The following is a 17,658-nucleotide window of genomic DNA, read 5'->3' as shown; positions in this document are numbered from 1 at the left end:
TAGAACTGTTGATGTGACATGATGTGCAAATCATTTGGCTGAATGGGCAACTTTTTTGTACTTCCCTTGAATTTTTGTTGAATCAATTCTTCCTTGTCACACACCCAACCTGTCCACCAAATTTCGACCGAACTCCATCCACGACCTGTTGAGATATCCCAGTTACAGACATACAAACAAACAAGGGTGAAAACATCACCTCCGTCCACCATCGGTGGCGTAGATATATATATATATATATATATATATTGTTGCGAATATGGAATTTGGCCTCCATATCCGCTTGTAAATATTCCCCTATTTTCTCCAATACTCCCCAACTTTCCCCAATCCCCCATTCCCTAGTCCCATTGCATGTAAATAACAATCAGTAGAGCCGACCTTCCCCTTATTCCCCCATTAAATGTCGTGCCCAGGTCCACCGCACCACACGTAGCCAACTTTCGGACATCTTCCTAGTTATTCTTATTCTATGTCAGTTAAGGCCTCGTCTCCATTAATTATGACTCTTCGTTGCACCAGAATGTGATTATATGGCATCAGTAGTGAGTTTAGGACCTTTCCCATACCTCCTCCCATCTTCTTCCCCAAACAACAACAATAACAACAACTACAACAACAATTACAACTACAACTACGACTACAACAACAGAGGGGCGGGGAGTGTGCGTCCTCACACCGGCTCGGTTACCCGCCATGACCATACGCTCCACGGCGTTACCCCGAAGGGGCTGGCTGTCAGCTCCTCGTCAGGGGCGGAGCCAGTAACCCCCCCCGCACGCACCCAATGAGAAGCAACGTGCCGATTCCACGAGGCGGAGCTAACGAGCCGAGGGCGTGTCACTCCCCGCCGGATATACGCGGCCACGCGCCGGATGTGACAGATGATGCGCCCCCAGCCTGGAGAGAGAAGTCGCCACCCCTCGAGCGCTGCAATACCTCCACCGCATCTCTTAAACTGGACCGTACGTGATCCTGCCCTGAGCCCAGGTGCACCTGGAGCGATCGCTACCCGCCTGTCCTTTCCATCAATCCCCGTGTGAGTGAGCCTTGTCCCGTTTATCTGTCGTCCGTTGGGGTTAATATAAGTGTGTTTAAGTGCCCACCTTCCTATGTTTCCCTCTTGTCCCTGTAATCTAAACCTTCCGCATTATTGTAATAACAACCTTTGAGAACCGTATCCCTGGTGTCGTGTCGTATTAATTCCAGCCGTGTGTCTTCTTTTTCCTTCATTGGTCTAGCATAGCGCGATTAGTCAACGTTCGGGCACAATCGGGTAACTTGTGCAGACGTGGTCATACCATAAAACCGCTCGGTAAATAACATCCAAGCCACGTCTGTAACAATTGGTGTCGAGGAGTGGAATTCGAACCCGGGACTAAATTAGTTAGGCCCAAATTTTGGGAGGGAAAATCGATTCGGAGCGCGTTTCCCGCGCGAAATTATAACGGCGAAATTTGAATTTGTTTTACGAAAATAAAAAATAAAAACCGAATTTTGAAAGTCGCGCTATGGCGGATCAAGACAGCTGGGGTCCGGTAAAGGAGAGTGAGGTAGGGTCGATCCAGGACCAAAATGAGGGACAGGAGGAGAGCGAAGCAGTGAGGGCGGCAGGTTCGCAAAATAGCGCCGTCACGCACGAAGAAGCGGGCGCGCAAAATGGCGCCTCGCTGATCACCGCGCCAGCGACCGTGGCAGCGCCCCCGATGGATTGGGGCCTTTTTTTTATACAAATGAAGGCCCTTATGGCCCAGAATAGTGAGCGATTGGAGGGCCGGATGGATGCTCAGGGTGAGCGATTGGAGGACCAAATGGGGGTAATGGGGAACCGGATGGATGCTCAGGGTGAGCGATTGGAGGGCCAAATGAGGGGTACCGGTGAGGGATTAGAAAAGAAATTTGAGGGGTTAGACAACGGGATAAAAGAAGTAAAGAATGGGTTAACGGGGGTAGAAAACAGAATGGCCGCTCAAGAGAATCAAATAGAGGGAGTGAAAAATGGGTTAGAGGGGTTAGAAAACAGTATGGAAGGCAAATTGAGGGACATGAGGGACCAAGCGGAAAGGGAAGTTAAACAAATGGAGCAGCAGATAGAGGGGGTCAGAATGGGGGTAGAAACCAAACTGGATGCTCACAGGGAGGAAATGGAGCAGATGAGGGTGGCATCTGGGCAGGAGATGCAAGTGATGGGAGAAGAGATCAGAAGAGGAGTGAGTGAGGAGGTCGGAGGAGTGCGCGAGGAGGTGAGGCACTGTAAGGAGCACATGGAGAAGGAGGTGAGAAAGGGGACTGTAAAGTTACAAAGTGGCATAGAGGACCTGACGCAGGAGGTGGAGCAGCTGACGGTGGGACAAACGGAGTTAGTGGAGCAGGTTCAAAGGAACACTGCGGTATTAGGAGGGTTAAAAGCGACACAAAACGACATAAAAAACGACTTGATAGCGACAAAGAGGGAATGTCAGATGGTACGTGAGGGACTGACAACGAGGCTGGACGAGGTGATAGAGGTTATGGAGACGAAGGACCGGCAGGTGAGGACGCACATGGAAACGGTCAAGGTAGCCTTAGAGGATGAGCTTGAGGAGACGTACCGGGGAATAAAAGAGGTGAAGCACAAATTAGAAGAAGTGGAAGAAGGGATGAGCGAAATTAAGAAGCGACGGAGAGGGGATAAGAAAGAGATAAAAGAGGAGATAAAAGAATTGGTCCAAAGTCTGTGCTTGGATCGTGATGATGTGCTCATTAACCGGATGAGGGATTCGCAGGTGATGGAGGAGAAGCGAAGAGGAAGAGGACCCGGTGTAAGTGGTGACCAATATGGTCGTGCGTATGATGCGCCAGGGGATTTAATGAGCTTGGGGGTCGAGATGGACCCGGGTGTTCGTGAGAGGCCACTGGTGAAGTGTGCGAAAGGTCTGGTGTGCGAGAATGTCCGACCATGGGGTGTGTGAGGAAAAAGTGCACGCCGAGGAGTGAGTGTGCCGTCAGGAGTGAGCCGGTCGTAGCGCGTGTGCGAGGGAGCACGTGGAAGCGCGGTGTGGTGAGTGTTACAGAGGGTGTGACCGGAGAGTGTGCGCAAGAGTGTGCGCGAGAAAGGTGTGTAACGGACAGGTGCATGGGGAAAGAGTGCGCTGTCAAGAGGAAGGGTGAGTGCGCTGTCAAGAATGGAGGTGAGAGTAGTGAGAGTGACAAGGAGAGTGAGCTGGTTGTGACAGGTGAGCGAGGATGTACACCTGGGATGGAAGGATGCACACCTGGAATGGTAGAGCGTGAGTGGGAATGCACGCTGGAGTTGGTGGTGAGGCACATGGTTGGGTGTGCGAATGAGGGCACACCTGTGATTGTCACAGAGGAGGTGACAGAGGAGGGGGCGCGAAGAGGTGTATTGGTGAGGTGTGCGAGCAACGAATGTGTGCCACAGTGTTCGGTGGTCAGGTGTGTGACCAAGGCTGTGAGTGGAATGAGGGTACCTGGGTGTGTAAGGAAAGGTACGAGGAGCATGGGCACGGCTGGATGTGTGAGCAAGGAACGGGCTGCGGGATGTAAGCATGCAGGTGAAGCATCGACGTTAGACGGGGTAGAGTTTAGAACGACTTATAGCCGAGTCGGGCCCTCGGTGCGTGCTGGGCCTCGCTTTGAACGGCCGCGTCCGTGCTCCACTAGGCGGAGCGGGCAGCCCGATAGAAAGGGTCGTCATGGCGACCACTTTTTGGTGAGGCATTCCGGCAGGCCGAGATCGAGCCATGGGATGGCTCCGTGCCGAGATGGTGCGTGGGATCTCGGCCCGGGTAAACCTCCTTCCCTGCACCGAATGCGGGATGCATCCAGCCGCTGGCACAAAACAACCAGCATCCATTGCTTGGCTTCACGAAGCCGGGCTTTGGACAGGGAGTGGCGCACCGAGAGGTATTAGTGAGTCGACTGGGTGATGAGGTTAGTGTTTTGGCCCCAAAATTAGAGAAAAACAAAATTTGATGATTGGCAAAGGATTGGCAGAGTGATGATTGGTAATGGTACAGTGATTGGCAGATGATTGGCAAATTTTTGATTTGTTGAAATTTGATGTGCAAAATTGGTAGTGAGAGGCCCCCGATGTGGTGGGATGGCATCCTTGCCACCCTTCCCATGTGGTGGGGGCAAAGGAGCTATAGCTTATGGGGTGTATGGCAGTGAAAACTAGCCCGGGTGGGTTAGGATATTGTGTGTAGGGATCTAGAGAAGATGACCTTAGGTAACGTTAAGGTTAGTTAGTGACTGATACCTGTAGTGGGGACGCAGGTAGATTAGTGTGGATGATAATGACGTGGGAGCGCAATAGTTTAAAGGGACGACTGGGAAGCGCAAGTTTCAGAAGGGAGTAGTTAGCTGAGATGATGCCGTGTGTGTGAGGATTGAACAGGTGTGATTGCACAGGTGTGCAACTGGACAGGTGTGTGGAGCAGTGTGTGAGTAGTGGGTGTTGTGGATCAGCGCGAATGCGCTTGGGGAGAGAAGGGTGCAGGTGGCACCAGGTGTGAGAGCACAGGTGTGCAGGTACAGGTGTGTGGAGAGAGTTGGAGTGAGTGGTACGGAGTGGTGTGCATGGTGCGAAGGTGTGGATGGGGGAAGAGTGGACCCCTTTCACGAGTACCCGGGGCGGGTAGTGTAAGTGTTAGGTAGAGGGTACAGGTAAATTGTGATTGGATATTGGCATCTGTGGTGCGGTGGCAGAATGGTGTTGTGAATGGGTGCATTAGTGTTGTGGAAATGGCTGGGCGTGTAGCCTGTTAGTGTGTGTAGTTGGTTGGGCACTCCACCACTGTGAGGATGTCGGCCAGGTGAGGCCGCAGGTGGGCTCTGGGAGCCGGTAGAGTTGTGGATGGGGCCCGAGGATCCGGAGGATGGACCCGGGTAGCCCAGTGCCAGAGAGGGCACCGAGTGGGGAGAGCGCCAGAGGGCCTGCCCCAGTTAGTTAGGTTAGGGTGAGGAGCTAGGTAAGCTCGGAGGCAACTGCAGTGGTGGAGGTGTGCAGGTGGGTAGGCCCACTGGGAGAGGTACACGCCACAGCCCAGAAATTGTGCGAGGGCACCGGGAGATGAATCGGGGGAGTGAGACCCCAAATTGAAGAGCACCACAGTTTGGCCAATGGGAATTGGTTTTTAGAACCCATAGTGTAAGAGGGCCAATGGTTTGGCCGGAGAAAGCCCCCGGGTAGTGTAAAGTTGTTAAAGTCATTTAGGAGATAGTTAGGATTGATGAACCTGTCGCACCATACGCAGCCACTTACCTGTGGTGATGATGATGACTCCACACCTGTGTTTTCTTTGTTTTGTTGCAGGAGATGAATCGCTGTGTGGATTTGTGAGACGCATCACGACGTGGATGAGACATTGGAGTGATTCCATCTCTCCCTCCCTAGGAGGGACTGATGATGAATTGGTGATGGCAAATTTTGATGTTCAGTTGGAGATGGCAAATTTTGATGAGAGTTGAAAATGGCAAATTTGATTGGTTAGGAGGGAGAGAAGACGAATTTGGTATATGGGAGGAACGGGGAAGACAGTAGGGATGTTTGTTGATTTGTAAAGTAGATGTTTATGAGTAGTGTTGTGTTGTGTGGATACAGTAAGGGGTAAGGGAGGGGCCATGTAGGTTACCTGGTGGGGGGGGGGGCGTACGATAGGAACGTACCTGTCTCACCTGGTTCCCATGTGCCCCCAGTGTGCATTACCTTATATTGCGTGCACTTTTGCGCCCTTACCAACTTACTCACTTGTCTGCTTCTTTTGTCTCCCACCTCCGAGGATCTGGCTTTGGGGTAGAGAGAGAGGAGAGAGAGGTGCTGGCTGCGCAGTTGTGGGCCTGCACTTTCGCTGTTTGCTGCCGGGATCGATACACCATATGGACCGCAATGTTTGTGGCCACCCACAATGGACCGCAGTTCGTTTGCGGCCAAGCACCACCCGGGGATGGACCTATGGGTCAACGTGGCACCTATGCCATACAGGTGAACCACTTTTAGTTAACACCAAGTGCACCACAAGAAGAGCAAGAGACACCTGCAGGGTTAGGGGTTGTCGAATTTATTTTTATTCCAATGAACAATGGTGACTGCACCGATTGGTGGTGGGGTGGTGCTTTTGATGCTGGGAAAGGGTGCTCTGCACGTTATTAAAGGCCGTCGGCCACAGAGCACTCGTGGGTTGGTGTATCGATGTTGGCAAGCGCGCTCTCTCTCTATGCATAACATCTGCATGTGTTCCTCCAAAAACAGGTCCTGGATCGTAGTGTAAATAGCAGCGTAGTCTTGTAAATAATGCTCCCTACCGGCTGTATGTTTAGTTTGAGGATTCTTTCCGGATTCGGTTATCCTGTGGGTGTGTTTCTGTGAGGAGAAGGGTGCAACGTCGCAGGGGGACATATTTACTCATTTGTGAATATCTGTAAAACTGTCGCACTCAGGGTAGAGTTAATAGTAGAGGGAACTACATTGCGTGCCACACTAAAGTAGGTAAAAATTTATCGGGTCGGGACGCCCCGAGGGTAGAGAAGGGTGCAATGTTGCGAATATGGAATTTGGCCTCCATATCCGCTTGTAAATATTCCCCTATTTTCTCCAATACTCCCCAACTTTCCCCAATCCCCCATTCCCTAGTCCCATTGCATGTAAATAACAATCAGTAGAGCCGACCTTCCCCTTATTCCCCCATTAAATGTCGTGCCCAGGTCCACCGCACCACACGTAGCCAACTTTCGGACATCTTCCTAGTTATTCTTATTCTATGTCAGTTAAGGCCTCGTCTCCATTAATTATGACTCTTCGTTGCACCAGAATGTGATTATATGGCATCAGTAGTGAGTTTAGGACCTTTCCCATACCTCCTCCCATCTTCTTCCCCAAACAACAACAATAACAACAACTACAACAACAATTACAACTACAACTACGACTACAACAACAGAGGGGCGGGGAGTGTGCGTCCTCACACCGGCTCGGTTACCCGCCATGACCATACGCTCCACGGCGTTACCCCGAAGGGGCTGGCTGTCAGCTCCTCGTCAGGGGCGGAGCCAGTAACCCCCCCCGCACGCACCCAATGAGAAGCAACGTGCCGATTCCACGAGGCGGAGCTAACGAGCCGAGGGCGTGTCACTCCCCGCCGGATATACGCGGCCACGCGCCGGATGTGACAGATGATGCGCCCCCAGCCTGGAGAGAGAAGTCGCCACCCCTCGAGCGCTGCAATACCTCCACCGCATCTCTTAAACTGGACCGTACGTGATCCTGCCCTGAGCCCAGGTGCACCTGGAGCGATCGCTACCCGCCTGTCCTTTCCATCAATCCCCGTGTGAGTGAGCCTTGTCCCGTTTATCTGTCGTCCGTTGGGGTTAATATAAGTGTGTTTAAGTGCCCACCTTCCTATGTTTCCCTCTTGTCCCTGTAATCTAAACCTTCCGCATTATTGTAATAACAACCTTTGAGAACCGTATCCCTGGTGTCGTGTCGTATTAATTCCAGCCGTGTGTCTTCTTTTTCCTTCATTGGTCTAGCATAGCGCGATTAGTCAACGTTCGGGCACAATCGGGTAACTTGTGCAGACGTGGTCATACCATAAAACCGCTCGGTAAATAACATCCAAGCCACGTCTGTAACAATATATATATATATATATATATATAAAATAACCACCTTTAGAGGCCATTTTCCCCCGCAAAGCGGGGGTTGGCCTTTTTCGGGAACCGTGGTTGTTGTTGTTTTTCGGTCCCCTTTTTGAAGCAATGTTTTACGGCCGGATGCCCTTCCTGACGCCAACTCTTTTTGCCGCCTTTAACGACAAACAGTGAACTGGTACTCAATTAGCCGACCTCGGAAGGATGACAGGCTGAGTCAACCCCCCTGGCGTTAATTCAGCAATCGACCAGGATTCGAACCCAGGATCCTAGGACCCTAAGCCAGCACCCTAGCTGCTAGCCCAACACCAGGGTCTGGTGTTATGGAACCCAACGTCGGCCTCTGTTCCCCTTAGAGGGGGGATTAATCCCCTCTTCTATAACTGACCGACGTGGTCCCTGACACTGCCCAGCTACCCCCGGAAAGGTAGGTGGCACAGCCCCGTTCGTACCGCGGACAGATGTTAATTGCCGAGCGGTTTTAGCAACCGCGGCACGAACTATTACCAAGGACTAGACCCGATTCCTGAACGTTGGCCAAATCGTGCCACAGGTATTCAACGGGGAAAAGACAAAGACGACGGATGTGAAGAAGAAGAAGAAGAAGACAAAAGGTAGGAAATACGAATATGATTTATTACTACTATTTACAACCAAAAGAAACCAAGGAAGAAGGAAGGATAATAAAATAAAGACAGAAAGAATGGAAGGAGACACAGTGAAAATATTAACTTATTCTAAACAGGCTTAACTTATACCCCAGGACAAAACACACAGAACAAACTCACATACACAGAAGGATGGAATGGCAGGACTGAAGGACTAGAAGGAGAGAGGAAGGTTCAGATAACTCGAGCGAAATCGATGGCGCACCATCGCAAATCCCCACGTTTCCCATCTAAAGCAAAGTTGAAAGATTGCAAAAAGTTGCACCAGGAATGACCTAAAATCAAATTTTGAGTTAAAAAAATTTTCCCCCATTTTGATCCGTGTGGCCCCAAGTCCTCACCCCCTGTAGCATGAACCAGATGTAAAATCTAAAAAAAATCGTGATGTACTGTATTTCATGCGTCCCCAATGTTAAATTGCATATGCAAAGTTTCATGAGAATTTTTTTAAATGTGCCTATAATTGCATTTTTTGGTGTTTGACCTTTTGACCTCGCCCCATTGCATCAGGGGGCGGGGCCAAAAATGATGCTATTCCAGCTTCGTGCCATGTCATGTGGTGATCATAACTCCCAGGTTTGGTGAATTTCTGCACAACCGTTTAGGAGAAGATAGTGTGACGGACAGACAGACAGAGCTGATTACAATATCCCCTGGGTTTTTTTTTTCAACAAGTGTGGGGACATTATAGCACTCAGATTTGATAATTTTTATATTGTTTGAAGAATCACAAGAAAATGATTTGCCAATTACAGTTTTACTGTGCCAGGCAAGCCAACCACAATATGTTGTAAACCATCCTCATGACATTTGACCTTTTGATCTAAAAAAAAAACAATTTTCCAGCTTTTGATTGATGAACCAACTCAGTGACCCAATATGCAAAATTCTTAAAATTTCAGGTCAATCGGATGAAAATTGACGATTTTAAGTGATGCTTGACCTTTGACCTTTTGACAAATTTATTATTTTGTCTTCTCCATATTATCATAATAAACTTTGGTGAAAATTTAATGACAAAACTCAAATGGCAAATTGAAATTTCAGGTCAATTGGATGAAAATGGATGATTTCATGTGATGCTGACCTTTGACCTTTTGACAAAATTATTAATTTGCTTTCTCCGTATTATAATAAAGCTTTGGTGAAAATCTGACAATAGCTGAAATGGTTAAAAAAAGAAAAAGTTTTTTGAAAAAATTGATTGGATGAAAAAAATTAATTGATTAATTAACTTAATTAGTTTGCATTGATTCGGTTAGGATCTGATGATTTTGATTATTCCGTGTTCACACTTGCATTTTCACTCTCCAACATCCCCTGATGTTACCCACAGATTTGAAAGCCTCTTCAACCTTCCGATACTCTCCGCCGGAAGCTTCAGTCTCTCAACGACACACTACCTAGGCCTAACTCGGATGATCATTCCAGCCATAAAGGTGTCAGAATTTTTTTCTGGCCTGTGGATGTACACGGACTCCATTAAACCATCCGTGTGGAGAAATGCTTACATTCTTTCTGATGAGGAGAGTGACTTCAACGTCTGTGGCTGGTGAGAAGGTTTTCTATTTCATATTGACGAGAAACTCCATTGTTGTTACCCTCGCCAGATTTGGGTCCGTTTGTCTGTCTGTTTGTTACTTGCAAAATAGAAGATTTTTCAAGTATATTGGTAGTCTTGCGCGTTATTCTTGTATTCGTTATTTTCTTGTGCGTCATAAAGAAGAAGCCTATTTATTTTGAGGCCAAAGGTCAAAAGTCATCTTGAGGTCAAATTTCTAAAATTGCCGCTTCCCTTCCGATTGACTTGAAAGGTGAACAACATTTGCATATCGAGTCACTAAATTGGGAAACCAACTATTTTTGAGGTCAAAAGGTCAAGGGTCAACTCAATGTCAAACCTCTGAAATTATCAATTTTCATCTGTAAAATTGTCCATTTTCATCTTATTAACTTGGTAATTTAACAACAATTGTATATTGCATCACTGAATATGGAAAGCAACTATTTTTTGGGGGTCAAAAAGTCAAAGGTCAACTCAAGGTCAAAGTTCTAAAATCAATTTTCATCTGAAAAATCATCAGTTTCCTTCTGATTGACTTGAAAGGTGAACAGCATTTACATATTGAGTCACTAAATTGGGAAACCAACTATTTGAGGTCAAAAGGTCAAAGGTCAACTCAATGTCAAACTTGAAATTATCAATTTTCATCTGAAAAATTGTCCATTTTCATCTTATTAACTTGGTAATTTAACAGCAATTGTACATTGCATCACTTAATTGGGAAAGCAACTATTTTTAGGTCATAAAGTCAAAGGTCAACTCAAGGTCAAACTTCTAAAATCATAAATTTTCATCTGAAAAAATAATCACTTTTAATTTGATTGAACCGAGCTTGGATGAAGATCGTCAATTTAAATCTTAATGAAATGGACAATTGGATGTAGCCATGGCAACTGTTTTGGGGGGCTAGGGGGGGATTTTTCCAAGTAACGTGCTCTGCATGACGTCTTTCTTGTTTTGTTGTGTATTTGTCTGCACAGGATGTGAGGACAATTTGCACAGGACTGTTTGTCTGCACAGGACAATTCATTACATTGGACCCCTTGAGTCTCTTTAGAACCCTAAGACCCTTTGGAACCCTTACACACTCGTGATCCTGTAGACCCTGTTAGACCACTAAGACCACATAGACCCCTATGATCCATTAGAATCCTAAGACTCTTAATATCCTGTAGACCCTATAGACCTCCTTACACCTCCAAAACTCTAAAGACGCCATTACATGCTTTAGAACGCAAAGACCCCAGAGACCCTTTATATCCTGTTAGACCCTTTTATACCTTTAGGTCTATAGACCTTCACACCTTTCAGACCTTTTACTACTCTTCAGACCATTTCGACCCATTCAGACCTATACACTTTTCGACCTTTAGACCAGACCATTTCACCTTTACACCTTTTCAGACTTTTGACCTTTACACATCTTTACAACTAGACCATTTTGACCTTTCATTTTCAGGCGATGACCTTTCATTTATTACATCCTTCCATTTATTTGCCACACAAAACAACTTCCTGGTGAGGGTCTGCAATCTCTGATTGCTCGTTCTTGGTGTTCCTGTGTTTTTGTTGTTGGTGTTGTTGTTATTACTTAATTCTACAAGTATGGTGGGTTCTCTCAGAAGTAGCATACTCACCTCCGCAAAGCTAATATGTAATTTGTTTACATTTCAGGTCAATCGGATGAAAATTGACGATTTTATGTGGCGCTGACCTTTGACGTTTTGACCAAATTATATATTTGCCTTTTCCATATCTATAACCCAATTTGTGAACGTCTGTTTGTTCGGTTGTGCCCCATGGACAGCCTAAGGAAATGACTTAGAGAGTGAAGGGGTAATGGGAGGTAACTTTTCACGACAAAAAAACATGGGCGCATCAGATTTAGACCAGGGGCGTGCCCAAGGGGCGTGGCTTTCGCTGACTATTAAAAGCCCACTCCACACACGTGACTGACTATTTTCCGGGCAACGTCGGGTAACTCTGCTAGTTCTCATAATAAAGCTTTGTTGAAAAATTTATGACAAAACTCAAATGGTAAATTTGCAATTTCAGGTCAATCGGATGAAATTGACGATTTTATGTGACGCTGACCTTTTTTTTTTGTATACAAGATCGAGGCTCGTGTAAAAGCTAACATTAATCACAAAAAGACAAACTGACACATAAAACATAAGATAAAGGGAGTGGGAGACAAGATGGGGAGAGAGAGGGAAGCACACAAGTACAACATTTGAGAGCAGGGACATCGGGAGATCTGTGGGAGGGAGAGGGCTTGGGGGGAGGAGGCACGAGAAGGAGGGGCGGGGGTGGGAGAGGTATAAAACACATGGACACAGCTAGAACTTCCAGGAAAGAAGTTGGTATTTCAAAAAAGTGGATCTGGGGTGAATTAACGGGGGTAGAAAGATCAAGGTTTTGGATGGGGGAAGACAAGAGATGGTGGTGAACAGCTGTTTTAAAGACCTGGAGGGAGGAGTGGGATTGAAGAGAGTGAGGGAGTTTGTTCCAGAGGCGGGAGAAAAGAGGAATGAAGGAGTGAAGGTGAGCAGAGAGTCTTGATTTTGGCAGTTTAACCATAAGAGGGTTGCAGGCAGATCTTGTGCGACCTGTAGGAATATTTGGGGGACAGAGCCCAGAGAGAGCTGGGGGAGCAAGGTCGGAGAGGAGTCGGTAGAAGACGGAAAGACCACCAACCTGCCTGCGGTGAGTGAGTGAAAGGCCCTCGGAGTTAGCTTCATCACGGGAGATTCCAATGAATCTTTTCGCAGGAGACCTTTGACCTTTTGACACAATTATTAATTTCCCTTCTCCATATTATCATTACAAAGCTGTGGTGAAAATGTGATGACAATAGCTGAAATGGTTAAAAAAAAAAAAAGAAAAAAAAAAGGGTATGGCCCGGACAGACACACACAGATACACACACAGAAATGATTGGAAAATCAGGAGACGGGTTAACTAGAGAGTTCAGAGAACACCTTGCTCCACACTGTTTTTGGGGATATAAATAAATTGAAATAAAATAAAGATTTTAGAAGTTCGTATAAAAAAAACATTCTGGAAGTTTACTGCAGTTGTTGCAGTGTCTTATTTAACATGTCCAAGTACTGCAAAACTGGAGGTTCCTGGAAGCGGGAAAAAGGTGATTTACGTTCCACAATTCCGGAAGTTTACCACCGTTTGTTGCTTCATCTTCTACACCACCTTATCTACCACGATACATTAGTTATTCATGCCTGTTGCTTGTGTCCTTTATGACATCCTTAAAAACAGTAAGTTTCCGCTTTGGAATGATTTTAAATTTTCCTTGACTTTTGTATACTGAATCGAGGCTCGTGAAAGAGGCTCGAGGCTCGTGTCGAGGCTCGTGAAATCGAGGCTCGTGGCTCGTGTCGAGGCTCGAGGCTCGTGAGGCTCGTGAAAGAGGCTCGAGGCTCGTGAGGCTCGTGAAATCGAGGCTCGTGGCTCGTGTCGAGGCTCGTGAAATCGAGGCTCGTGGCTCGTGTCGAGGCTCGAGAGGCTCGTGAAAGAGGCTCGAGGCTCGTGAGGCTCGTGAAATCGAGGCTCGTGGCTCATGTCGAGGCTCGAGGCTCGTGAGGCTCGTGAAAGAGGCTCGAGGCTCGTGAGGCTCGTGAAATCGAGGCTCGTGGCTCGTGTCGAGGCTCGTGAATCGAGGCTCGTGAAATCCGATTCATGTTCAAAATATAACATTCAATCGAAATTGAGTTGTTCCTCGATCATAAAATGATGTTTGTTGATGGACGGAAGGACGGACGGACAGACAGATAAACACACAAATAGAAGTGAGCATATTGCTTATACCCGCTTTTCGCTCTGCATGTGCAGGGCAACGAGGGAAGTGAAAAAGGAAAGTTGTACTCGTTTGCCATTCATGAGGTGCGGTGGATGTCTCCATCCCCAGGTACATCCAGGCCCTGCTCGATGATATTGATGACGATAACGAGCAACCCATCTTCAAATCGATGGCTTCCCTTGTCAATGTAATAAGCATTGCAAGCGACGATCTTGTGCAATTATTTGATTCAAGGGAAGGCTATAACGGTGAGAACATCAACTTTCAGACATCACGTGTAATTATCAATAATTATCAATTACACATTTTCAACATGAAAAGTAAGCCTGGTGTTAAATTAACTGCTAAGGTGGCTGGCTTGAGATCTTAGGGTCCTGAGTTTGAGCCCCCATGTCGTTCCGGTGAATTAACACCACGTGGGTTGACTCAGCCTGTTATCCTTCCGAGGTCCGCAAATTGAGTACCAGCTTACTGGTAAAAGGGGGCACTGCATCAGCGGCACAGCCGCACCCCCAAAAAATGTTGCAGCCAAGCAGCCACAGGCTGCATACGAAACCACCACCGACAACAAGCAAAGTAAGTAGAGTTTCAGAATGTTCTGGAAATTACTGTCATAAGTTGAATGTCGTCCATAGATGAAACATCCAAACACTAGGAATTTTTCCATCACCATGTTGTCATCACGATGGCTATCCTCCGAGGAGTAGTCCTCCCTTGTCAGACATGGTGTGGGTAATTAATCGATGGTTTGATTGGCAGTTCTGTAGCTGTCCAATCAAAGGAGATTGCTATGCAGGACCAACCTTAGGTAAGCTGATGTGCGAGCTTGCAATTATTGTGTGCGTGTGTGTGTGTGTGTGTGTGTGTGTGTGTGTGTGTGTGTGTGTGTGTCATTGACAGTGATAATCACGTGCGGGACGAGCAAACAGTCCATGAACATCATCAGGAAGTTTGAAAATTACACATTACATGAGAAACTTGTCTTCTTCGTCATCGACTTGTTCAGGTGCAAGTTCTCGTTTGATACTTTAGCTGAAGAGGATAGCATGACCTGGGTGGGGATACCAGTTAACAGTTAGCAAATAATGTAAGTATTTTTTTTTTGGACTTCAGGCATGGACAACCGGTCCGTGAATGACTTGGACAAAAAAAACGTACCAGTCTGAATGTTGCTATATCCAGTCAATGGTGAAACAGCAAATGGGGAATCCGCGAATGTCACGGATGGAAACCCTTACGTCATTTCCTCATTCTGCTTTGAACTCAATATCTCTATATTTTCATTCCAAAGAGCATCATTCATCATTCCAATCACAAATTAATACTATAACGTTAATATATCAAAATATAATGTTAAATCACGATTGACTTAAATCACGGTCACACGTGTCCCCCTGTCATGTGACCAGATCCTCAGCTCTGATTGGTGGACGTTTGTGGGGACATACGAATAGACAAACGCTGTTCTAGATGGCATTGCCCTATGGGCTACACTGTAAAAAGAAATATATCACAGTATTTTAAATGTTTTTACCATACTTTGCTACTAGTACCCAACTGCAAAGCCGCAATGAGCCGGCGAAGCCAAAGCCTCTTGCTACTATTTTACCCATCACTATGGCATCAGTAGGTTAGGTAGTTGGTAGTAGGTAGGTGTAGTAGGTACCGTACCTAGTTCAAAATGACACCATTTGCATTCTGGATGAGATTAAAATTTATAAAATTTACTTCTTGATTAATTCGGTCCATTCCGTCTCAACTTCGGCTATTTCCGGCCGTGAAAAACTATCCCCTACGGCTGCGAGATTTCTAAAAAATAATTCTTCGTCAATTTTAGAATATTTGCCGCCGTTTTCAGTTTCCGAGAGGCCTCCGAGATTATTACAATGTCCTTGTAATAAGCTTTTTTGAAATATTTTTTCAAATGCTCGAATCTCATTGGTTCCGCTGTTTGGTGACGATTTTCGTTGAAGATAACCAGGGCCCGGGGAACGAGGTTGGTCTTAAAGTATTTTAATTACAAATTAGAGGTGCATAAGATTGTGAATCAAAAAAAGAAGGGTGAAACAAACTCCTATTGAACTTTTTCGCAATTTTTTATGCATACTTCCGCATCCGCAAGATGGCGGCCTCCATGGAGCGATTTGGTTTTTGAAATATTTTTTCAAATGCTCGAATCTCATTGGTTCCGGTGTTCGGTGACAATTTTCGTTGAAGATAACCAGGGCCCATGCGGGCCCGGGGAACGAGGTTGGTCTTAAGTATTTTAATTACAAATTAGAGGTGCATAAGATTGTGAATCAAAAAAAGAAGGATGAAACAAACTCCTATTGAACTTTTTCGCAATTTTTTATGCATACTTCCGCATCCGCAAGATGGCGGCCTCCATTGAGTGATTTGGTGCGTCAAAGCTTGGAATTCTCAAAGGATCCAGCAAAATCTGGTTTTTCAACATAATACGTATGCGTTCATTCACAACACCGCCTTCGCCGGCTATAAAGAACGTTTATTAACTTTTTTTATTTTACATTAATAATATTACATGTTCCTCATGACCACTCTACCAGGACGACCATTCTATGTGTTAACGACTTTGTGTGAAATACCTGTCTCACTTCTTTAACTCTCCTCATTTTTACCCTGACAAAGAGTGCAAAAGAATTCACATTTTCCTGCAGCTAATATTAGTAATATTAATAACAATAATAAATGAAAATCATGCTGTTTTCCTTGTGTATCATTCCAGCACGAACATTCCAGAATTCGACGAAAATGACACCAAACTGTGGAAACAAGTACTGATAGTGAAACTACCCTTACCGCCAGGCCTTTTCAATGAAACAGTAAGTCATCCACTCACATTAGGTTTCCGTTGGGGCTTTAATATGAAGTATGTAGTATGCAAATATATTGTTGCTGAAGCAGGAAGTGGAACTTCTGTTAAATAATAAACAAGAAGAAAAAGACATAAAATGTCATAGCCCCCATGGTTTAAATAATTTTTCTGTGCAGAGTTGAAGGCCGTCAGTCGGCCATGTTTGGTCGGATTAAAAAACAAAATCTTCTGCAGAGGTATACTCTCATGTATTGTCTTTGTGCCAAGTTTGGACAAAATTGGTCCATGCATGTCAACAAATTGTTGGGACACGTTGAGGTAAGCCAGTCGGCCATCTTGGATCTGATGTCAAAAAAAAAGGCGTGCATATGTAAGCCATCATTCATTATCTGTGTGTCAAGTTTGAACAAGATCAGTAAATGCATGTCCGAGAAATGGCTGAGGACGTGTTTAATATCGGTTTTTTTTTACAACTAAAATGGCCGCCAGTCTAACAGTCAGCAATCTTTGATCAGTTCGCAAAATAAAGCGAGGTGCACGTGTATGCCATCAAGTACGGTGCTTGTGCCAAGTTTGAACAAAATCTATCCATAAATGTTCAAGCAATGGTTGAGCACACATTTAGCTAACAAAATGCCCCCCCGCCGGCCATCTTGGATCTGATTTCGAAAAAAATATGACGTGCATATGTGCAATCATTATTTCATTATCTGTATGCCAAGTATGAACAAGATCGGTAAATGCTTGTCCGAGAAATGGTTGAGGACGTGTTCAATATCAGTTGTTTTTTTTAAACTAAAAATGGCCACCAGTGGCAATCTTTGATTGCATATATATATATATATATATATATATATATATATATATATATATATATATATTGTTACGGCCCGCGGATAAGGATGTTGGTTTGCCGAGCGGATGGCACCGCGGCCTAACAGTTACCCCGATTAACCCGATCCCCAAACGTTGGCCGGATCGTGCCACAGATATTCAATAGGGAAAAGACAAAAGCGACACGGATGTGAAGAAGAAGAAGAAGACAAAAAAAAGGTTGAAAATACTACTAAATTTATTCCTACTATATACAGGCTCAAAGTAACCAAGGAGAAGGAAAGATAAG

General features: G+C 45.7%; 1 protein-coding gene across 3 annotated transcripts in view; it reads left to right on the top strand.

Moving 5' to 3' along the window:
* Positions 1-17,658, top strand: part of LOC137427898 (guanylyl cyclase C) — a 219,445-nt gene that overhangs the window by 50,467 nt on the left and 151,320 nt on the right. For all 3 annotated transcript variants that reach the window (XM_078777647.1, XM_078777646.1, XM_068117705.2), the window contains exons 4-7: positions 9,655-9,870; positions 13,808-13,947; positions 14,600-14,705; positions 16,446-16,542. In XM_078777647.1, the coding sequence (XP_078633773.1) occupies positions 9,655-9,870; positions 13,808-13,947; positions 14,600-14,705; positions 16,446-16,542 (559 nt within the window). The remainder of the gene's footprint in view (positions 1-9,654; positions 9,871-13,807; positions 13,948-14,599; positions 14,706-16,445; positions 16,543-17,658) is intronic.

This window comes from Myxine glutinosa, chromosome 5, assembly GCF_964187855.1.
Source record: "Myxine glutinosa chromosome 5, kmMyxGlut1.1, whole genome shotgun sequence".
Classification (NCBI taxonomy): domain Eukaryota; kingdom Metazoa; phylum Chordata; class Myxini; order Myxiniformes; family Myxinidae; genus Myxine; species Myxine glutinosa.
The sequence above is the reverse complement of the archived record's forward strand: the minus strand, read 5'-3'. Positions and strand labels throughout refer to the sequence as shown.